Genomic DNA, 21090 nt, shown 5'->3' with positions numbered 1-21090 from the left:
ATTAAATCTGTAAAGGCTGGGCTGCAGCAATACAGCATGTACTTAATCTCGTTTCCTGTGGCTAGGATGATCCATTTTCTGCACTGGATATCCACTTGAGTGACCATCTTATGCAGGAAGGGATCCTGAAAATGCTAAGAGAAGACAAGAGAACCATTATCCTGGTGACTCACAAACTACAGTACCTGCCTCATGCTGACTGGGTAAGAAAGCTGCCACCATTTTTAATGAGAAAATCAACAGGGACTTGTAAACATCTACTGCTACAAACTAAACATTACTGAAAATAATCTTCATGCAGCAAAGGACTGCTTAAAGGGAATGTGCTTTATTAATATTTTCAGAGTTAACTAGTGTCTGGCGTTCCTTTTAATTTTTGGATTCCCTACTTAAAACACCTAAAGGGACTTGATTCTTAGAGGATAGGGATGTAAAATCCTATTTAATTAGTTAACCGGTTAAATGTTATATTTAACAAGGGAGTGCTGCAGGTGAGAGCATCCCGCCTGCAGCACACCTGGGCCGGGCCTACTATGGACAAGGACTGCTCCAACCAGGATGGAGCACCCCCCACCCACCCACAGCAGGCCCCGTGGGGCTGGAGCAGCCCCCAGTGGTCAGCTGTAACAGGCAAACCTCACCTGTTAAGAGTGAGACTTATTAGTTAACCATTTAAGCATTAACATTCCTATTAGAATAGGTTATTTCAAAGTGGAGGCAACCATTTGCTCAGGCCCCACAGTACATCAAGCTTCGACGATATAAATAAACAATGATAAAATGCAAATGAATAAACTTGATTATCCAGTGCCCAGCACTTTGTGTGGTCAGTGGCATCTGTGCAAAAGGGGTATAAAATATTCAGAATGATAGTGTTGCTACCCCCTTTGCACAAGGGGTGATGAGTGCCCCAGGTAAAAGGCATTGGTCAATAAGACCATGCATGCCTAATTCTGTTCTTTCTATGCTACTACAGAGTCACTGAATAAGTAAGAGCAGAACTTGACTCATTCCCTGTTCCCATGACAGCCTGCAGAGAATTATGATGATGATGATGGTGATGATGATGATTCCATTTCAACAGTGGGGTTAATGGTCTTGCCAAAGTCATATAGCAAGACAATAGCAGGGGAATAAAGTGCCTGAGTTCTCGCTCTTTCTCTCTCTTCACACACACACAGGCATGCATGCCCCTATAACACCGTCAGCACCCCTTCTGCATCTTATCACAGTCCTCACATTCCGCCCAGTACAGTGAGATCCTAATTCTCAAAGGGGCACGTGGGCATTTTTGTAATGCAAATGTTAGTCATCTGTCATGTTACATAATTTCTGTGCCCAAACTTGTTCTCAGTTCATTAGCTCATGCCACCTCTTTAAATTAATAATAAAAATTAGTAAACCAAGCATAGGATTTTTTTAAGGGAAATATGCATTTGTAATAAAACAAGAGAGATCCTGAGAATTTGTTGCCTTTCAACTCTGTGGGGAGCTTTTTTCTGCTGAGTAGCCTCAATGGCTATTCTCATTTCACTTTTTTTTAATATTTCAGTCTGTGAGAACTAAAAAGATGTCTTTTTAGAAAAAAAATCTATTTTATGCAATAAGATGACATCAGCTAAATGTAGCTTTTAGGGAATTGTGCTGCAGCTGAATCATTTTCAGGTAATAGGCCATATCATTGAGCCACATCACACCTAGCAGTATCTCATGCTAGCTAGAGCTGATGGTGCTTGAAACATAATACCTGCCATCCTACAAATAGAGCAAGAAATAGATGTAGTTATGGTGTGTACATGCTGCACATGTTCAAAGCAAATGACTCCCTGATCTAAGGGCAGATCCTGGTTTTCAAAGGCTGCTAGAGAGAAGGGGGAATGTTCTGTTTTATTTGGAAATAACAAATGCTACCTGTGGATGAGGAGCCCAGACTCCCAGCAAACTTTGTGTGAGTTTATACCCTAAATTTGCTTACTCCGTTCAAGTGGAATTCATGTTTGGAGGGATGAACATAAGTGGTTCCATCCTGCCCCTCAATAAATCCCTTTGTGTCACTCTACTATAAAGCAGTGTTACTCAAAGCGGTCCGTAAAACCACTTTGAGAATGCTGCTAACTGGCTGCCCTGGTTTGTTTACTTACCGGCACCGTGGCCATGTAGCCTCATAGCTTCTATTGACTCCATTTCACCATTTGCAGCCAAGGAATGGGAGAGAAATGCAGAAGTTAGGGCCTGAGCATAATGTGCTTTGTTGATCATGGATCAGTAGAGCCATGTATGAAGAACCATTCCTGAGCAGTCCAATTTAAAACAGATGAGGCTGATCTGATTTATTCTGGTAACTGAAAGAAACCCTAGCCAGTCCCAGGATTGGAAGGAACAAAGCACTGGCATAAGCCCCCTAATGGTTCGCCATGCTAAGTTCAGGCATGCACATCAGAGGATTGAACCAGTGTTATCCCTATTGGAATTTCAGCTGAAGATTCTGGGGATTGCAGCTGTGAATAAGATCCCCATACCTTCTGCCGATGATAGCTGTTGTGAAGTATTTGGGGCCATAGCTAGAGTAAAAAGTGACTGCCTCCCTGAGGAAGGGCAAGGTGCGTGCTTCTCTGAAAGAAGGGAAAGAGGAGCAGCTGAGGAAGGGATAGCATTTCATAGCCCACTCTGATGTGGCAATGACAGAGTCTAGGATTTGCTAAAACGGGGGAAAGCCTTCCTTTATGTACTCATGTTGTCTGTATTGATCTATGGAATAGTATGGGGTTTTTTTTAAAAAAATTGTACAGTGCCCAGTTCACTGGATGGGAGCTCCATAAATATAGCCAACTATTTTCTTTGTATTCTTAACTCCTTAGATTATTGCAATGAAGGATGGTACCATACAAAGAGAAGGGACACTCAAGGACATTCAGAAATCTGAGTCTGAGCTATTTGAACACTGGAAAACACTGATGAATAGACAGGACCAAGAATTGGAGAAGGTTGATTATGTGTTTTTTCTCAGCATCTTACAAATTTATTCCTATATGGTGAATCATTTTAAATTGACAATTTTAGTACCACATAAAGTGTGTGTTTGAATTTAACTCAAATGAACTTTCTTCCATTTATTAAGACAAAAACCTTACAGCTGGATTATCACATTTTCTCTATACTATGTATTACCTTCATCCACCCTTTTCAGGGAAACCCCATAGGGAATTTTCATGCATGAGGAGTATAGAATTGGACTATTAAGTATAGAGGTAAATAGAGTTAATAACATGTATAGGAATCGTTATCCTGCAAATGTAAATGTTGCTAAATTTACCCATTGCACTGATTTTAATTAAAAAAAATCTTACTTAACAGCTACGAATGAATAGTAACCTAGACCTTGTTAATTATAATATTATGAGGTAGGAAGATCTAGCATCTTTGAAACTATAGTTCTTACTCAGGCAAGTGCTTTCTTCAGTGGGAGATTTGCCTGTGTGAGAACTACAGAATCAGCCCTCATAGATGTATGGAATTCATGCCCTGACTTTCACTGTTTCCGGGGAGTGTCATTTGTATTCCCTCTCTGTGGTCTACTCCATGAGTACCCAGTCAGGTTTTCAGGACTCTAGCCATGAATTGAATCTGGGAGGACCTGGGCCCATGTCCCACTCTCTTCTGACCTGGCGGGGAGGTGGGGGTTTTAATGCTGCATAGCCCCTTGCTTTACACTGCAAATCCCTGGCAAGCTAGTCTGCCTAATGACAAGGACCTTTACAAATGCTGTGAACTGTGCATTGTCAACAGTTGTAAGTTACCCCATAGCTTTTTCAGCAATACCTTATATCTTAAAAGAATTGCAAAGAGAACATAATAAATACACAGGTTTAAACACCCACTAAACACAACAGGGAACATCCATCAGGCCTATGAGATCCTACTAATCCAAAGGCCTTCCAAGCCAATCAAGGCCCCACAGAGAAAAGATTATATCCATTTGCTGGCACAGAAAGGTCTTATGCAGTGCAGGCTCAGCTTTTTCTACCAAAAGTCTCAGTTTCTGCTCAATTTGAACCAGTATAAGAAAGACACACCAGGAAGTGGTACAATTCAGGAGTTGTTTATAGTTTCAGAGACTAACTTTAATCACCACTCTCACTTTTTTTTCTTCAGTTCCAAGAGGAACTGTAGTACCCCTCTCCCATGTAATAGAACTTAATCACAACTAAAACATTCATAGATTTAATACAGTTAGGGTTGCCAGCTTTGGTAAATTTCATTGCATGACATAATCTTTAATTAAAAAATTAATCCTTAATTCCTAGAGAGTCCAAGACAATCATGGAAACTTGGTAACCCTAAATACAATGGTCCTCCAAAGTACTGCGTGTGGTTTCACTGGCTGTCATACTGACACTAATGTCATTTGAATGATTTGGCCTTTTGGATTTAAAAATAGATGGCACATAAAATGTTCATAATAGCCCGTTGTAATCCTCTCCCTTCCTTTTTACTGACCCAGTGATTTGAAAATATATTTTGTGACATCTGTAAGTTTTAAAAAACATTATCGAGCAAAGCCATGTAACTTTTCCTGCTTCTAGGAGACTATAATTGAAAGAAAAACTGGTTTGGAGAGGAAGAATCATCGGAGGACCAGGTACTCCCGAGAAACTTTGCTAAAAGATGATGAAGAGGATGAAGGTAAAGTAATATTTCTGAGAGACCCTGAGACTCAGTGCTGTCTGCATTGTTATTTTACAGTTCAAATTCTTTTCAATAGAATCATTCCACAATACTCCAGATGTGGCTCACCAGTGCAGAATAAAGGGAATAATCATTTCTCTAGATCTGCTAGCAATGCTTCTTCTACTGCACCCCAATATACCATTAGTCTTCTTAACTACAAGGATGCACTGGTCACTCATATCCAGCTTCTCATCCACTGCAATCCGTGTATATTAAAGTATTTGAATGTTTAGTTGACATACCTACCTGATTGGTTAGGGGGAAATTTTCTACAATGCCCACAAATCTTACTGTCCACATTTTAATTTATTAGCCGTTATTTAGGAAACTTATGTTTCATCAATCTAATTTTAGGTGAGCCTAAAAAGCCATAATAATGTAACATGCATGTACCCCTGCTATATCTTTTATGGTGATAGACTGCTGAAGAGTCATGCAAAGGTTATATTTTCTTCTGGGTTACAAAGATTAAATTATTCCAAGCATGTATAACTCATGGCATCTTGAAACAAATTTTTAGTACCTTTTTTAATAATTTGAACAACATCTGAATGTTAGGGAATGGATGAATTAAAGATGAATAGCTAGTGCGAGCTGAATCTACAGACCTGTACACAGCCTGGGAATACCACTTTGTGGGTTTTACTAGAAAAGAAAATCACTGTTGTAATTCATTATTATCAAGAAAATCTTGAACCAATAAACTATAAATGACACGGATATGCTGGTGTACAGAGACTGATTACTGAGGGCTAATTTTTCCTTCACTTATGTCCATGCAATTATACTGACCCCAAAGGAGTAGTGCTGGTAAGGAGGAGGAGATAATTTCACACTAAAACTGTACTCTGTTCAGTAAGCTAAGCATGATGCCCATGTATAAAGATGTAAGTGCTCTTTTACTCACTTTCTCTTCCCTCTTATATTAAGTTAAAGCACCTCTCTTCAGTTTCAGACTGTGTGACGCCCACCCCACCCTTCATCTCTGCCTTTATTGTCTGTACACAAATTCCCTTTTCTTATGGTCCACCTCTTTTTCAATCTTGACTGCACTCTTATGCTACTACTCCTATCTCACACTTCACTCCATCTCATGAAGTCTCTTAGGTTTGGAATATTTCCTAAGTGCCCACTCTGCTCCTTCAGAAACAACTCTGATTTCCTGCTGGTTCTGTGAGGAATATTTGCAATAATAATCACCCTGCAATTGTGAGAGTTCTGCACTGCATTTTACTTGTTCCTTTAGAATACAATTTGTTGATGTATTTGCTTGCCCTATTTAGCCCATGAGACAGATATTTACAGCATTGTGCTTGAAATTCAGAAAAGCTCCTAAGCACCAACATAGGGATTTTGCTGAATTGTAGCTTACATAAATAATGCACCAGAAAAAATGACAACAGTCACATTTATGAAAAAGTCATGGCATGTACAACAGTCTTGAATTGTCTTTTTATTTTGCAATTTGGCACCAGCCATTTGATATTGAAGAAATTAATCTTAAAGATTTTCAGTACAATGTTACTATCCAAAAGTTATTTTTTCACTGATTACAGAAGAAATAACAGAAAGTGATGATGATGACAACCTATCTTCTGTGCTGCATCAGAGAGCAAAGATGCCTTGGAGAGCCTGCGGGAAGTACCTCAGCTCAGCAGGGATTCTGCTCTTGCCACTACTGGTCCTTTCACAGTTGTTGAAACACACTGTTATGGTGGCTATTGACTATTGGCTTGCAATATGGACCTCCAATGTCATTTCTGCAAAGATTGAGCTAGAACAAAAGAATTGTTCTGTGTGCCAGGTACCGTATTTTTAAGTCAGTTCTTTTATTTGACAAATATCTCCCAGTACTAACTTGTGCTTGATCAGTGGCATGCAATGTGGTATATTCCTACTAAAATGTACAACACAAACTGTAGTTTTAAATGATTAAAATATTAAAAATAACATTTTGCTTCTGTTTCTTCTTAGGAATTTAATCATTCTCACTATTCAAAGGTGTTCAGCATCCTCTGCTGCCTTGGGATTATACTGTGCCTTGTCACATCAATAGCAGTGGAGTGGACTGGCCTAAAAGTTGCCAAAAAACTACATTATTGTCTGCTGAATAAAATTATTTTGGCACCAATGAGGTACTACTTCAATTCTAATGCAAGCAGTAGTGCAGTGCAGGGACTTGATATTCTTTATTTCAAGGCAGCCTTTCCTGTGCAGTGCCATTCAGAAGTTACTATGAATAAAAATGTTTTGAAGTGGTGCTTGGGAAAGCAAGAGACACTACACATTTTATGCTATCAAAATGCTACCTTCTGAGTCAACAGATTGATTTCGCAGCACCCAGGGCCAGATTAAAGGGGGGACTAGCCAGGCAGCTGCCCGGGGCGCCAAACTATGGGGGGCACCTGATGGCACCTGTAAGACGCGGTGCCCCTTAGAGCTGCCATCAGGCGCTATGCGCCTGGGGCCAGGGTCCGCGCGGTGCCTGATGGCAGCTGTAAGGGGCACCATGCGGCCTCCGGAGCCGGGCGCATAGCACCTGATGGCAGCTCTAAGGGGTGCAACGCAATGGGAAGGCAGGGCTGCGCATGCGCCCTGCACTCAGGGGTGGAGCCGCGCATGCATCGCACGCCCACTGCCCGGGGCACAGGAATGGCTCGAGCCAGTCCTGCCCGTATCTGCTCCAATTAAGTTTTTATTTCTTTTTACTCTTTTTTGCTGTCAGTGAGCTGCAGATTCTATTCCATGATATTTATCATCAGTGGAAAAATGTGCTGTGGTGTAAGTTTTTACACCAAAGCAATTCTGTTGGAGATAACAGAATGGAAGAAGTATCACCAACAGTGTTATTAAAGATAGTGGGATTGCACAGGTGTTGCTGGGGTCCTAATTTGGCTTTTATATCTTTTTTTTTTTCTGATGATGACATACGAGAAGGAAAGAACCCAGTTTGACTGTCAGAACTCAGGATGGGCCTGGCAGTCAGAAAAATATTGTTTTATTTGCAAGCTGAATACGTTTGATAAGGAAGTTTATTGAGGGACAATAAGCATGGAACTCTGTGTTACTATTTTTGCAAACTTTTCAGAATAGATCCTCACTTTAAAATGAACTCTAATGATAGAATCTTCATTTAATCTTTACATATGCATGCTCAATGGATATAACATAAAATTAACACTGAAGAGAAATAAGCTCTAATAGAGTTAATCTTTCTCTTCATCTTTTAAAAAACATTCAAAATTACTTTATATTTCTTTTCTTTCTGTACTTAAAGAAAGGTCTCAATGTCTTTGGTGGATTGTAACCTAAAATATACATCTCTCTAGGGCAGTGGTCTCCAACCTTACACCCAAGATCACTTTTTTAATGACAGAACAAGCCAAGATCTACCACCCCATCCTTCCCACAAGGCCCCACCCCTTCCTTGAAGCCCCCCCCCCCACCCTCTCTATTCTCCTCCTCTCCATTACTTGCTATCCCCAACCCTTATACTGCTTCTTTTTTTTTTCAATTCTTCTGTAGGTAGAGGTTTTTCCAACATTTGGCCTGTCTAGACTGGACCAAATGTCAAAAAAACCCTTCTTTTGGAAGCCTCCTTATTCCTAGTGGAAAGAGGAATACAGGGGTTATCGAACGAGCATGTTTCCTCTTCCACTAAAAAAAGTGGAAGAACAAATGCATCCCTGGATGCAGAAGAGCTTTTCTGGGATATCTCTGGAATCCTGAAAAACTCCTGCAGTCTAGCCATACCCTCACTGGGTTGAGACAGGATGTGTAGGCTCTGGGGTGGAAATGAGGGATTTGGGTGTGGGAAGGGGTGAGAGGCGCAAGCTCTGGGATGAAATCTGGAAGCAGGAGGAGGTGGAGAAGGGCATGCTGGCTCCGGGAGGGGGCTCCAGGCCAGGAAGTGTTGGGGTCAGATGGAGTGTTGGGGTACTAAGTCACAGGCTTGTGGATGTGAGGGTGCAGAAATTTGGGTTGGGGTATTTGAGGGGCTCAGGGCAGGGGGTTCCAGATCTAAGGTCTGGGGGGGCGTGCAGGAGTGTTATGATGCTGTGGCCAGATGGGGGCTTGGCCCCAATTGGGGGTTTGTTGGCCAGGCTTCATTTTCAAATAAAATACTATATCAAACACAAAAAGTTTCTGCATTGACTTTATTTATGAGAAGGGCAGGGAGCCTGTTTTGAGTCAGGGGCCACTGACCCACAGAAAAGTCAGTTGGGGCCACACAAGTGAGATTCAAAAAAAATACTGCCTCCAAACCCCCCCCCCCCAAAAGCCTCACTAATGTGGCCCCAACAGTGCTGGTGGGAGCAGGGGTCATGATACTGGGAAAGGGTGCTAGTGGGTGCTGGGGCAGGGGACAGCGTGCCAGTGGGGACAAAGTTCTGCAGCTGGGGAGGGGGAACAGGGTGCTGGGAGGGCAGGGCATAGGGTGCTGAGGCAGGGGACAAGGTGCCAGTGGGGACAGAGTTCTGTGGCCGGGGTCAGGGGAGAGGGAGCAGGGTGCCAGTGGGGACAGAATTCTGTGGCAGGGGACAGGATACCAGTGGGGGCAGAGAGTCCCCTGCACCCACCTCCTCCCAGGGCTCCCCCTCCCTCCCCGCAGAGGAAGGAAGCCCTGTCACACGCCTCCTCCGAGGCCGGTGCGTGCCTCCCACAAAGCAGGGAAGCCCCTGTTGCGTGACCCCTCCAGGCCTGACTCCCCTCTCCCGCAGAGCAGGAAAGCCCGCGCATGCACCCCCTCCAGGGCCGACACCCCCCCCCCCCCCCCCCACACACACACACCCCCGTGGAGGAAGAAGTCCCGTCGAACACCTACTCCGGGGCCGGCGTGAGCTTCCCGCAGAGCACGGAAGCCCCATCGCGTACCCCCTCCGAGCCCGACTCCCCCCTCCCACAGAGAAGGGAAGTCCCAGCGCACGCCTCTGGGGACTCCCCCGGTAAGTTCCCAGCATGCCACAGACCTGGGGCAAGGAAGCAGCCAGTGCATTTCCGGAACCCCTGGAAGTGACGCGCAGCTGCAGGACTTCCATCCACCCCCAGGTAGCTGCCACTACCTCCATTGTTGCTGGAGGTAGGTAGTGGGGCTTCTTGGGGGTGGGCAGAAATGGAGGGCCCGGAATGCCGCACAATCGAATGGTCGATCGTCAGTCGATCACGATTGACGGGTCGGTGACCACGGCCCTAGAGTAATCTTGCTGTCATGTACCCACAATAGTTTCAGGTCAATTAAAATGTCATTTGTCCTTCTACACTGAAATTTTTTCACTACTTTATGCTGCTTTTCCAAGAAACATTAATATGACCTTATAAAATGCGTATGTGTGTATGCATGCACATGCATGGGGAAGTCCTGTGAAGTCTGGAGGGATGATATATAGTGCTAAGACACAATTATTCCTTCATTATGCCTGTTTTTGAATGTAGTATGTTTGGGCTGACTTCAGCACAACAGAGACTATAGGCCTATTACTCATTTCCCACTATTATCAGAAGATTTCTATTTGTTTCAGCTCAGTACAGAGCTCAAGAGAAATGGAGGGAAGCGTGAAAGTATTTTAAAGGCTTCTCATGTGTTAACTTTATGACCTTTCCTATTTACTGTTCATTTTAGATTTTTTGAAACAACACCACTGGGAAGCATCTTGAACAGATTTTCAGCTGATTGCAACACCATTGACCAGGTACAGAGACTAAATCAATCCATTATCCAGAAATTCATGCCAGTTTTTCCCATCATCTTCAGCTCAGAAAAATACACTGCCTGAAGGCATCAATCTCATGTTGATGGACTAAACTTAATTTAGCTATAACTGATCTGGGAATTTTGTTGCATTTGGAATGCTTTTTATATTTGTTTTCATTATTATTTGCCATCCTCAGAAAAGGGGAATCGTGTTCTTAAAATGCATGATGAAATATTTGGGCGTTTCAGATGCTAAAAGGTCTTGGGGTATGTCTACACTACAAAGTTAGTTCAAACTAACGGACGTTAGTTCAAACTAACTTTCATAGGTGCTACACTAGCGCTCCATTAGTTCGAATTTAATTCGAACTAACGGAGCGCTTAGTTCGAACTAGGTAATCCTCATTCCACGAGGATTAAGCCTAGTTCGAACTAGCTAGTTCGAATTAAGGGGTGTGTAGCCCCTTAATTCGAACTAGTGGGAGGCTAGCCCTCCCCAGCTTTCCCTGGTGGCCACTCTGGCCAACACCAGGGAAACTCGTCTGCCCCCCTCCCGGCCCCGGAGCCCTTAAAGGGGCACGGGCTGGCTACGGTGCCCGTGCCAGGTGTAAGCCTGCCAGCACCCAGCCAGCAGACCCTGCACCTGGCACGGATCGAGCCACCCACCCGATGCCCCCCAGACCTCCCCCTCTTCCCGGGACCAGGCTGGCGGCTCCCGGGAGCTTGCCCGGGACCGCAAGAGGCGGGAACCGGCCTGGGCTAGTGCGGACATCGTGGACCTCGTCCACGATTTCCGCACTAGGCACAGGAAAGTGGCCGGCTAGGGCAGGAGAGCTGCCAGCCTGGCCACCCAGGAGCAGGTGTGCCAGAGAATCAAGGGGGTCCACTGAGACCCCCGACCCTGAGCCCTGAGCTTACAATGGCCGTCCTGGGTCAGACCAAAGGTCCATCTAGCCCATTAGCCTGTCTGCCGACAGTGGCCAACCCTAGGGACCCTGGAGGGGATGGACCGAAGACAGTGACCAAGCCATTTGTCTCGTGCCATCCCTCTCCAGCCTTCCACAAACCTTGGGCAGGGACACCACTCCTACCCCCTGGCTAATACCACTCCATGGACCCAACCTCCATGACTTGATCTCACTTCCCTTTAAACTCTGTTCCAGTTCTAGCCTTCACAGCCTCCTGCAGCAAGGAGATCCACAGGTTGACTCTTTGCTTTGTGAAGAACAACTTTCTGTTACTAGTTTGAAGCCTGCTACCCATTCCTTTCCTTTGGTGTCCTCTAGTCCTTCTTTATGGGAACTCATGAAGAACTTTTCTGTATGCACAGTCTCCACCCAACTCCTGCTTTTAGAGACCTCTATCCTGTCCCCCCTCCGTCTCCTCTTTTCTAAGCTGAAAAGTCCCAGTCTCTTTAGCCTCTCTTCATATGGGACCTGTTCCCAACCCCTGATCATTGTAGTTGCCCTCCCCTCTCCCAGCCTCTCTCTTCCCCTCTCCCACCTCCTTTTCCCAGTCTCCCCCAGTTTTGTTCAATAAAGACAGATTCCATTTTGGAAGACACGTTATCTTTATTTTATACATCAAGAAGAGGGGCTAGGGAAGGGTAAGTGGAAGGAGGTGAGGGAGGAATGGGGCACGAGCCCCCGATGGGGAGGACTGGGCTGGCTCTGCGGGCTTCTGGGGGTGGAAACTCTCCTGCAGCCCCCCAATTGCCCCCTCTTCCCAGATGGCAGCCTGCGGCAAGTGCAGCCGGGCTGATGGCCGAGTGCTGTGATGTGCCCAGTGTGGGTAGTCCGGGCACTCCAAGCCAGGACTGCTTTGCAAGCGGGGCACCCCTGAGAACTGTCTGTCCAGGGTGGGGGTCGGGACCCTTTAAGCACAGCCCTCGGCTAGCCTGAGACAGCATCTCCACGCTCTAAGTCCTCCTCTGATGCCCTGCCGGCACTGCTTCTGGCCATCCTTAAGCCCGGTTCAGGGTCCACTTAATGTGGACATGCTAGTTTGAATTAGCAAAACGCTAATTCGAACTAGTTTTTTAGTCTGGATCCGTTAGTTCGAATTAGCTTAGTTCGAATTAACTAATTCGAACTAAGTTAGTTCGAATTAACGTTGTAGTGTAGACATACCCTTGGAGATTTATTTGTTTGTTTGTTTGTTCATTCTATAAAGAAATGCAAAGGGATACAATATTGTCTTATGGTTGTAGCACTTGCACCAGAATTAACTAAAAGATGTTTAAAACACCTTCCACTAAAGAGGGTACATATGAGAGCCAGAGGCCTTGGAGCTCACTGGTTATTAACCTCAACTCTGTTGCTGTGCAATCAGTGAATGCCTGTAGAGAAGCCTCATGGAAATACCGCCAGGTTTCCCCAGAATCCCCCAGTCAGTTCAGAAATACTAACTTTCAAAGTTATGGTAATCTTTTGTTTGTGAATGGGAGGAGGAGGAAGATAAGACGTTGACTTGTGTATTACTCATTTGTTTGCATTTTCTTTGATTTTTAATGCACTTTATTCATCTAGCACATTCCTGCGACTCTGGAATGCCTGAGCCGGTCCACATTGCTGTGTGTATCCGCTCTTGCTGTAATCTCCTACGTCACGCCAATGTTTCTCATTGCCCTGCTTCCTCTTGCTATCATATGTTACTTCATCCAGAAATATTTTCGAGTGGCATCACGGTAAGATCATTGACTGGCCTCATTCTGGTATTGGAAACATACTCTGAAATTCATGTCATGGTACCTGGGAACAGAGAGTTTAAAACTGGGCTCTGCCAAAGCTGTATCCCTTCATGAAAGCAGAGTCAGGTCTCTCACAGGAAAATGTATCATTTTACAGATGCATTATTAATAACTATTAAATTAGAATTTCTGAGGGGCAAAAAAGTTTGTTTGCATCATTAAATCAATGACCTGGCCAGAATTCACATTCCACAGAACAAGGGCCAAATTCTAGCTTCTCTAATGGACTGGGGCTAAGCATTGGGAGAAGCATGAAGATATAGCAGCAAAGCAGAAATGGACAAAGGTATTTAGGCTGGCCAGGGCAGATGGAAATGAAAAGTTGAGGGATTAGTGAGGTAAACTGAGGGATGGAGCTTGCCCCACATCAGTACCACTGTTGCCTCCAAAAGATGCAGCATGCCCTCCTACTCTCAGTTGCTACTAGATGCCAACAGGCCCATAAAGGATTGGGAGATCTCAACAATATCCAAGTCTCTGGCTTTGTCCCTTTCAAGCCGTGTACAGCCACCCTCCGCAGAGTGTTCAGGGTGCTAGTGAGTGTTCTGCCTGGACCCTGCATATGTGCACACACTGAGAAGGGGGTACTTGCGTCCTCTCCCATCTCCTGCAGGACTAAACAGCTCTTCATAGATCATTAATGCCCACATCTATTTGGTGGTTGCTAAATAATGTAGCAGAAATTCATTTGCTGATATTCATTTGAGATTGTTGAAGCCGAAAGGGCATGTCAGAAACAAATCATTCCACTTGAGAAATTGGAAGGTGCGTGTGGAACTGTAGTGCAGTCAGACATCCCAGGGTGCCAGCACTGTGTGTTTGAGTTTAGTAAGAACAATCCTCCTGCTTCTCTAGGCACATCTGTTTTATTGCAAGAGTCCCACTCGCAATATCCCAGAGTCTTTGCATGTGAAATTCTGCCATTTTAGGCTCACTGGCATGAGACTCTGCTCTGCAAATGTTCCATTTTACTCCCCCACACGCTCCCTGTATTTCAAAGGGATCATTATACTGTTAAAACTAAATTTCTTTTTAAAATCATTTCCAGGGACCTGCAACAGTTAGATGACAGCACTCAGTTACCATTACTTTGCCATTTTTCAGAGACGGTGGAAGGTTTAACCACTATACGAGCTTTCAGGTATATTTTTGAGGGGGAAAAATTGTTTGGAAATGCATGAACTGTAAGATATATATCATGAACGAAACGTGCAGCCTGGCTTTAACTGAGCACCCATTTTTGCACCTGTGGTTTTGTAGGTGCAGATCATTATGGTCTGGGTCACTTAGAAGTAACCTGACTGCATCAGTAAACGGACTTCTTAGACATTTAAGTGACCTACAATGTGGATGGCAATAATTTCAGGGTGACAACATTGCACCCCAATTATTTGATCCACACTTGCAAGAATGGAGGATGATGGCTACAAATCTGGCCATTTCTGAAGAATTTAAATAACACGTCAGTCTTTCATGTCCTTGCTTGGGTGACTAGTCTTTGCTCATAAAATCTACTAAGACCTCCAGAAACAGCTGAGGAAGATCTAATAACACACCTGAGCTGTCCTTCTGTATTACAGATGTAAATACAGAAACATTTACAAAGCCAGCTGACCCTCTTCCAAGACCCTGTATCATCTATACATACACATGTTGCAGGTTCACATTGCTGCTGACAACTTGCTTTTGGAATTCTATAATTTCTTTGTGGTCATTCCTGTACAATGTAACTTTTCATTTGCATAATTGTATAATACTTTTCATGCACAAAGTTATGAGCCCTTAGGGTCTTGTGCATTTAATGTCTATTCTTTTGGGTTTTACTTTTTTATGAACAGAAAAAAATTAGATCAAAAACATATTGCCTGTATTTAATTATGTTTGTATTTAAATTGTCCCAGTCAGGCTCGGAAGTTCATAGCTCAATGACAGTACAATAGGCTGGCATTCTCCTGCTGTTTGGCTGGAAGCACCATAGTAACAGAAGAGCAGCATGGCATTTTTCAGTATTAATATTTATGCTTATGCTTGTTGTCTGTTTAAATGCCAAGAGTCTTCTCTTGTTTATTGGTATGTATTCCTCTGTGTGCACCATTAGGGAAATGTATTACTCTGCTCTGTTTCTAATCCTCGCTTTTCTCTCTGTCTCTTATCCCAATCCTCTTCTACTCTGGCAGAGATCAAGAGAGATTTTGTGACCATTCGTGCTGCACTGCTTCCAATTTTGCTACAATAAATCACACTTAATAATATCACACTGATACTCTCAGTTGTTTAGAACACTCCCTTAGGATTCACTCCCACTCTCCATAAAATGAATTGTTCCAGAAAATCCTCTTAATTTAGAGAGCCTCGTGTTTTCTGTTTCATCAGCTTGAAATCCCAAGCTAACTGATGGATCTTTGACCCAAGCAGCGGGAGACATTCAGTAGGTTTTGTATTCCATGCTGAGCTTCTGTGTCAACTTGAATCGTGGCTATTTTTAGGAGTACACTGCTTTTCAGCTGCATACTGAATAGAGCAGTGGCATTTGGAGTTTAGGCTTCAAAGCTTGAGCAAAGTACCCAACCTCTGCGTTTCTAAAAATAAAACGGTAGTACAGGAGTGCATGGTCTGACCTAAGTAATACAGAAAATGTAAACAAGGATTTCCCCAAGGAAGGGTTTCATCTTAGGGACAATTTCTGTAATGAGATTCTAGGAAAATTGTAGCACCCTAATGACAAATTGTACTCATCTGCAATTCTACCTCCTGCTGGTCCCCCACATATTTCTCTGCTGGCTGCACAGCCCCAGAATTCCTAGCGCTTTATATGTCATAACCACTGGATAATTTGTGAATAGCCTGGACATTTTAATAGAGTGACTGTGACTTTTTTAAGAAGCTTTTTTACATGTAGTTACTTTTTAACCTGTACCTCGCAGGGGACCCGGGAATGTTTGTACAGCCGCTGCCCAAGTTACGAACAAGTTACAGACCAACACTTGATCCGTAACTCGAAGTGTTCGTAACTCGGATCCCATAGAGTTACATGGCGACCATGCTGTTCGTAAGCACGGATCGCCGTTTGTAACTCGGATCTGCATTTCCGACCACTTCGGTCATAAGTTCGGATGGTTGTAAATGGAGGTGGTCGTAACTCGGGGAGCAGCTGTAATTGACATATAATAGAACTTCAGTAATACTTGTACTTTATAATTTGTACAAAACACTGGCTCTCTCTCTCTTCGGGTCTGTGTAATGATTTGATAACAGAACTATATTTTATAACCAAGGCTTCATTACTTGTCCAAAATATTTTACACTCCATTTACTAGTATTAGTAACAAATACTCACCTGAAGCTATCAAAATAAATGTACAAAGTGCATGTTTTGGTATATTACCTGGCTGATTTGAGTACTAATTAAGACCCTGATCCTACATGCACAATAATGGGCAGAAGCTTCTGCTTCCACACGGCGCCCCATTGACATTATTGCAGGATCAAGGCCTAATGCAGAAGTTTCACTAACTAACAAATGTTCTAGTTGTTCGTGCAAGTCAGTGTGGTTGTATAATAGTCAATTTAAAATAAACCTTCTGTATTTAACGGCCTTTGTGTTCTTTGGCTGGCTTATTCAGAAGCAAGAAAAATTGGTTTATGATTGTAGTATTTTAGTGATTGTAGTAGTTCAATAGCTTGCACAATGTACTAGGCATTGTCCATGTACACATTAAGACACAATCCCTAACGCACTTGACCCTGTGGAGTGTTGATCCGTGGCTGAGGCTCCTACGCACTACTGCTATATAAATAGCAAATGACCACTCAGTTTTTATATGGGCAGGTGAAAAGAGGAGTTTTGTTTTTCTATAGGGCTAACCCTTCTTTCACTTGCTCACTCTCTCTTGTGCACATGCGTGCATGTTTTCTCTGACTCTGACCTTTATTCTGTATTTCATTCCACCTTCCTCACTGCTGCCATGAAATGACTAGCCAGAATTTGTTGTCATTTATAAATTATAGTTTTAATATGAACTGCCCAGCCAGCCAGTGTTAGTCCCGGGTTCACATACAAAATGTCAGCTCAAGTTTAAGCAGGCCGCAACTTTTACAGCTCCACAATTTGGGCAAGCAAACACTGTTAAAGTGTGTCTAGTATGTGCATACCAATATCTGGTATCCAAATTAATAGGCCCATAAAATGCCTTTTTTTTTTAACTCTCCTAAGACACGCACTGATTCCTTGCTGTGCCATTTCTGTTTTGAAGGTATGAAGCCCGATTCCGACAGAAGCTTCTTGAATATACAGATTCCAACAATATCGCTTCCCTTTTTCTTACAGCTGCCAATCGCTGGCTGGAAGTCCGCATGGCAAGTATATTACTCTGTGTGTGAATAGGGTTCATGCTTCACTCTGATCCTGGCACTCCATTGATGCATATGAGAGTTATCTAGCCTTATACCTCTCCCTTATATATGTCTGTTTGAAGGTACCCAGTTGATGAAAATCGAGTGGGGTGCACAAGGGGAGGAATTCTTCCCGCTGTTATTCCGGAGCTGGAATAGGATGCATGACCCTTTTTTTGCTCCCTTGTGTGGGGAGGAATGATCAGATCAATAGATCCTCTGTATGTGCTGCCTATCCATATCCCCCTGTGTGGCTCAGTGCACCTTGGCTTCATCTGTCCAGCTACCCCTGCTGAGGTTCCACTGGGTGAGGTGCTTTCTGCACTGGTAGCATGTGTGAGGATTTGGGCCTAAATCCTTCCTCGGGTTCCATACCTTAGTGTGTTTCTCTGCTTGGTCCTGCTGTGGGGGTTGGGGGACTGGACTCGATGACCTCTCAAGGTCCCTTCCAATTCTATGATTCTATGTTTTAGTGAATAAGCTGTTCTAATATATGGCACTGTGGTTATAACTGAATCTGTACGAGGCTTTATATCAGTATAACTATTTCAGTAAAACATCACACACCTAACTGAAATAGTTATAGTGGTACAAAAACTACATGTAATCCAAGCTAATTTAAGATTAGATGGGGAAACAACAGTGGATGCAACCAACAACAGCAAGAAGTGGGCGGGGCGGGAGACAACACAAATGGGAGTGAACAGGTCAGTTATGTCCACAGGTTCATTGAAATATTCTGTCTGTATTTCAGTCATAGCAATGGAAAGGGTTTATTGTTTCAAACTGAACTTATCAAAACCACTTGCATGGTCTCTATAGTGATGGATCTTATTCGAATTCCTGCAGGAGTACATTGGAGCATGTGTGGTTCTCATAGCAGCTGTGACTTCTATTACCAATTCCTTGTACAATCACCTCTCTTCAGGACTTGTGGGTTTAGGACTAACCTATGCTCTTATGGTAAGTTAAATCATGAGTCTTCCCCTACACACAATAATTTTCTTGTCTCTAGGGCATGAAGATGGGAAGGACAGAAGGTGCTATATGCACATCCATATTGGAAAGCTGTAAAACACTGGAATATACCTTAACTTCAGATCAGATAATAAGTGATATGTTTTTGTGAAGCATATTCTTTTCTGAGTTACTAAATCCCATGTATGTGGTATATATTACAGTTATTAATAAACATATAAAAATGTTATTCTAACTGAAAAATCACTAATTTACTCATCATTGTGCTGCAATCTCATTCTAGAGGTTGAAGCTTTTTTTAAAAGAAAAGTTATGTCTCTCTTTCTTTAGCTATTATTTTTTCATATATTGGCATGTTGCACAATAGGATATTTAACTTCCAACCAGTCTTGCCACCCTGTTAACGTGCACCAGAAGTTTCTATCAGTGATCCAGCTTATTAAGACCACGTACTTAAATAAAACTTCACAGAAACCATTAAAAGCTGTCCTGGAGGAACTGAAGTGCTTGGTGACCTGTTGGTGTTATGGTGTTTCTTTCCCAGTACTTCATATTAGCGAAACATGTGAAATGTATTTATTTTTATTATTACAGGTGTCAAATTACCTGAACTGGATGGTTCGTAACCTGGCTGATATGGAGATCCAGCTGGGAGCAGTGAAAAGGATCAATGGCCTTCTAAAAACGGAAGCTGAAAACTACGAAGGGCTCCTTTGTGAGTGTGGTATTGGATCACTTGAGAAAAGAACTTGTTAAATATTTAATGATTGACAGTGAATTTTCATAAATAACTTATTAAAGCATTTAATGAATCGGTGAATTGACCACAAGTAGGTTTTTATTCTCTGGGTACAGCTCCTTCACAGATTCCTCAGAACTGGCCTGACAGAGGTGAGATCCAAATACAGAACCTGAGTGTCCGGTATGACAGCAACCTAAAGCCAGTCCTGAAGCATGTCAGTGCTCACATCGATCCAGGGCAAAAGGTAAAAAAGCAGAGATGATTTTTGAAATTATTCTTTTCCCAATCATACCAGCCACCTTGTAATAGAAACCACAGAATGATGAGATGATACAAAAGCATTTTTTATTAACAATTTCCCATTTTTTTTCCTATATCAAATTTTTCCTCCTCCAAAATAATGTACAATGGTCCCTTTATATTGGTTTCTTTACACTTTTGCTCTAGTGCCTTCAAAAATGTGTACTGTTACAGTGATTTATAGTGCCTCTCAATCTCCTGGAGCACTGCTGTGGGACACAGAGCCCCAAAATAAGGCACACTGACCCTTGCAATGTGAGAGATACACTCCCGTCATGCCCAGATGGCTTCCATGCCCTGTCCCTTCATTGGTCATCTCTCCCCACTTGTCCCTTTCCCCTCAATCTTCTTTCCCCTCCTTAATCTCGTGTGTCTGTGTCCATCATGCAATTAGACGCTCCCACCCAGACATACTCCTGCTGGGTGTATAAGCTTAGTAAGGTGTTGCTGGCAGCACTAGCCATGCCTCCTTGTTCGCCATGAGGTTTCCCTCTGACCCATTGTGCCTTTGCATCCCCGTGGAGGGCCAGTCAAAAATCTAACCCTCTATGTCCACTTCTCTTTTAAACGACAAAAGGGTGAAAATATGGCCCCAGGAGAAGACAATTCATTTTTGTCATTGACTTCAGATAAAACCAGAATTTCACCCCACGATGTCTGTTGCAAGTGCCTGGTAGAGATATTTCTGTGGCCTATTCATTTAATGTTCTACTCCTCTTTCTGCTAGATCGGAATCTGTGGCAGAACAGGCAGTGGGAAATCCTCCTTCTCTCTTGCCTTTTTCAGAATGGTTGACACCTTTGAAGGTAGGCTCACACCTGTGCCCTCCAGTCAGGGGTAGCTCAAAGCAACTTTGAACCTTCTTCCTCTGGTACTAGCAGCCGTGAATTACAAAGGCCATAAAACTGCTAGGCATTGTTGTTAGACTTACTCCACGTAAGGGACCATCTATCTCTCATCAGTTTCTGCCATGTTGATAGCCCAGGTCAATATAACATCTTATTCAACTTGATCAGTGTTTTCTAACACCATGAGTTGCGTCAGGCAGGTGTTTCCACTAAAAATAGAAAAGGACTTTTAAATATGTATTTTTAAAAAATCCATATTCTCTGTCAATATTGAATTCATATAGGGCCTGAGCCTGCTCCTTTTAAAGTCAATGGCAAAATTCCCATTGACTTCAGAGGGAACAAGATAAGCCTTTAATTACAGTTATTTCTAAAAATAGACTTGCAAATCAGGTTGAGAGGGAGACTATTACTGCGTCAATTAGATCTTTTCTTAAGCATTTACTGGCATTCATTACATAGCTAGAAAAAGGTGCAGAGGCAGCATGTTTCCATCTCAAGCACAAATTAGCAAGCAGAGTGTTTATCAGTGGCAGAGAGGGTTGGAAAGACATGCTATAGTGCAAGTGAATCCAAAGACAGAGCTGTTCAGGGCTCTAAGGATAAACTGGAGCTTTTGCTACCCACTCTGTCCCAACAGATGATTACTTTGCTCCAACAT

General features: G+C 43.1%; 1 protein-coding gene across 4 annotated transcripts in view; it reads left to right on the top strand.

Moving 5' to 3' along the window:
• ABCC8 (ATP binding cassette subfamily C member 8) overlaps positions 1–21090 on the top strand; it is a 133663-nt gene that overhangs the window by 101273 nt on the left and 11300 nt on the right. For all 4 annotated transcript variants that reach the window (XM_075928081.1, XM_075928079.1, XM_075928080.1 and 1 more), the window contains 13 exons: positions 66–203; positions 2859–2984; positions 4584–4683; positions 6285–6532; positions 6703–6863; positions 10349–10418; positions 12949–13106; positions 14218–14310; positions 17423–17525; positions 18411–18524; positions 19134–19254; positions 19395–19525; positions 20309–20387. In XM_075928081.1, coding sequence (XP_075784196.1) covers positions 66–203; positions 2859–2984; positions 4584–4683; positions 6285–6532; positions 6703–6863; positions 10349–10418; positions 12949–13106; positions 14218–14310; positions 17423–17525; positions 18411–18524; positions 19134–19254; positions 19395–19525; positions 20309–20387 — 1642 coding nt within the window. The remainder of the gene's footprint in view (positions 1–65; positions 204–2858; positions 2985–4583; positions 4684–6284; positions 6533–6702; positions 6864–10348; positions 10419–12948; positions 13107–14217; positions 14311–17422; positions 17526–18410; positions 18525–19133; positions 19255–19394; positions 19526–20308; positions 20388–21090) is intronic.

This window comes from Pelodiscus sinensis, chromosome 4 (genome assembly GCF_049634645.1).
Source record: "Pelodiscus sinensis isolate JC-2024 chromosome 4, ASM4963464v1, whole genome shotgun sequence".
Lineage (NCBI taxonomy): Eukaryota > Metazoa > Chordata > Testudines > Trionychidae > Pelodiscus > Pelodiscus sinensis.
This window is presented reverse-complemented; position numbering and strand designations above follow the sequence as displayed.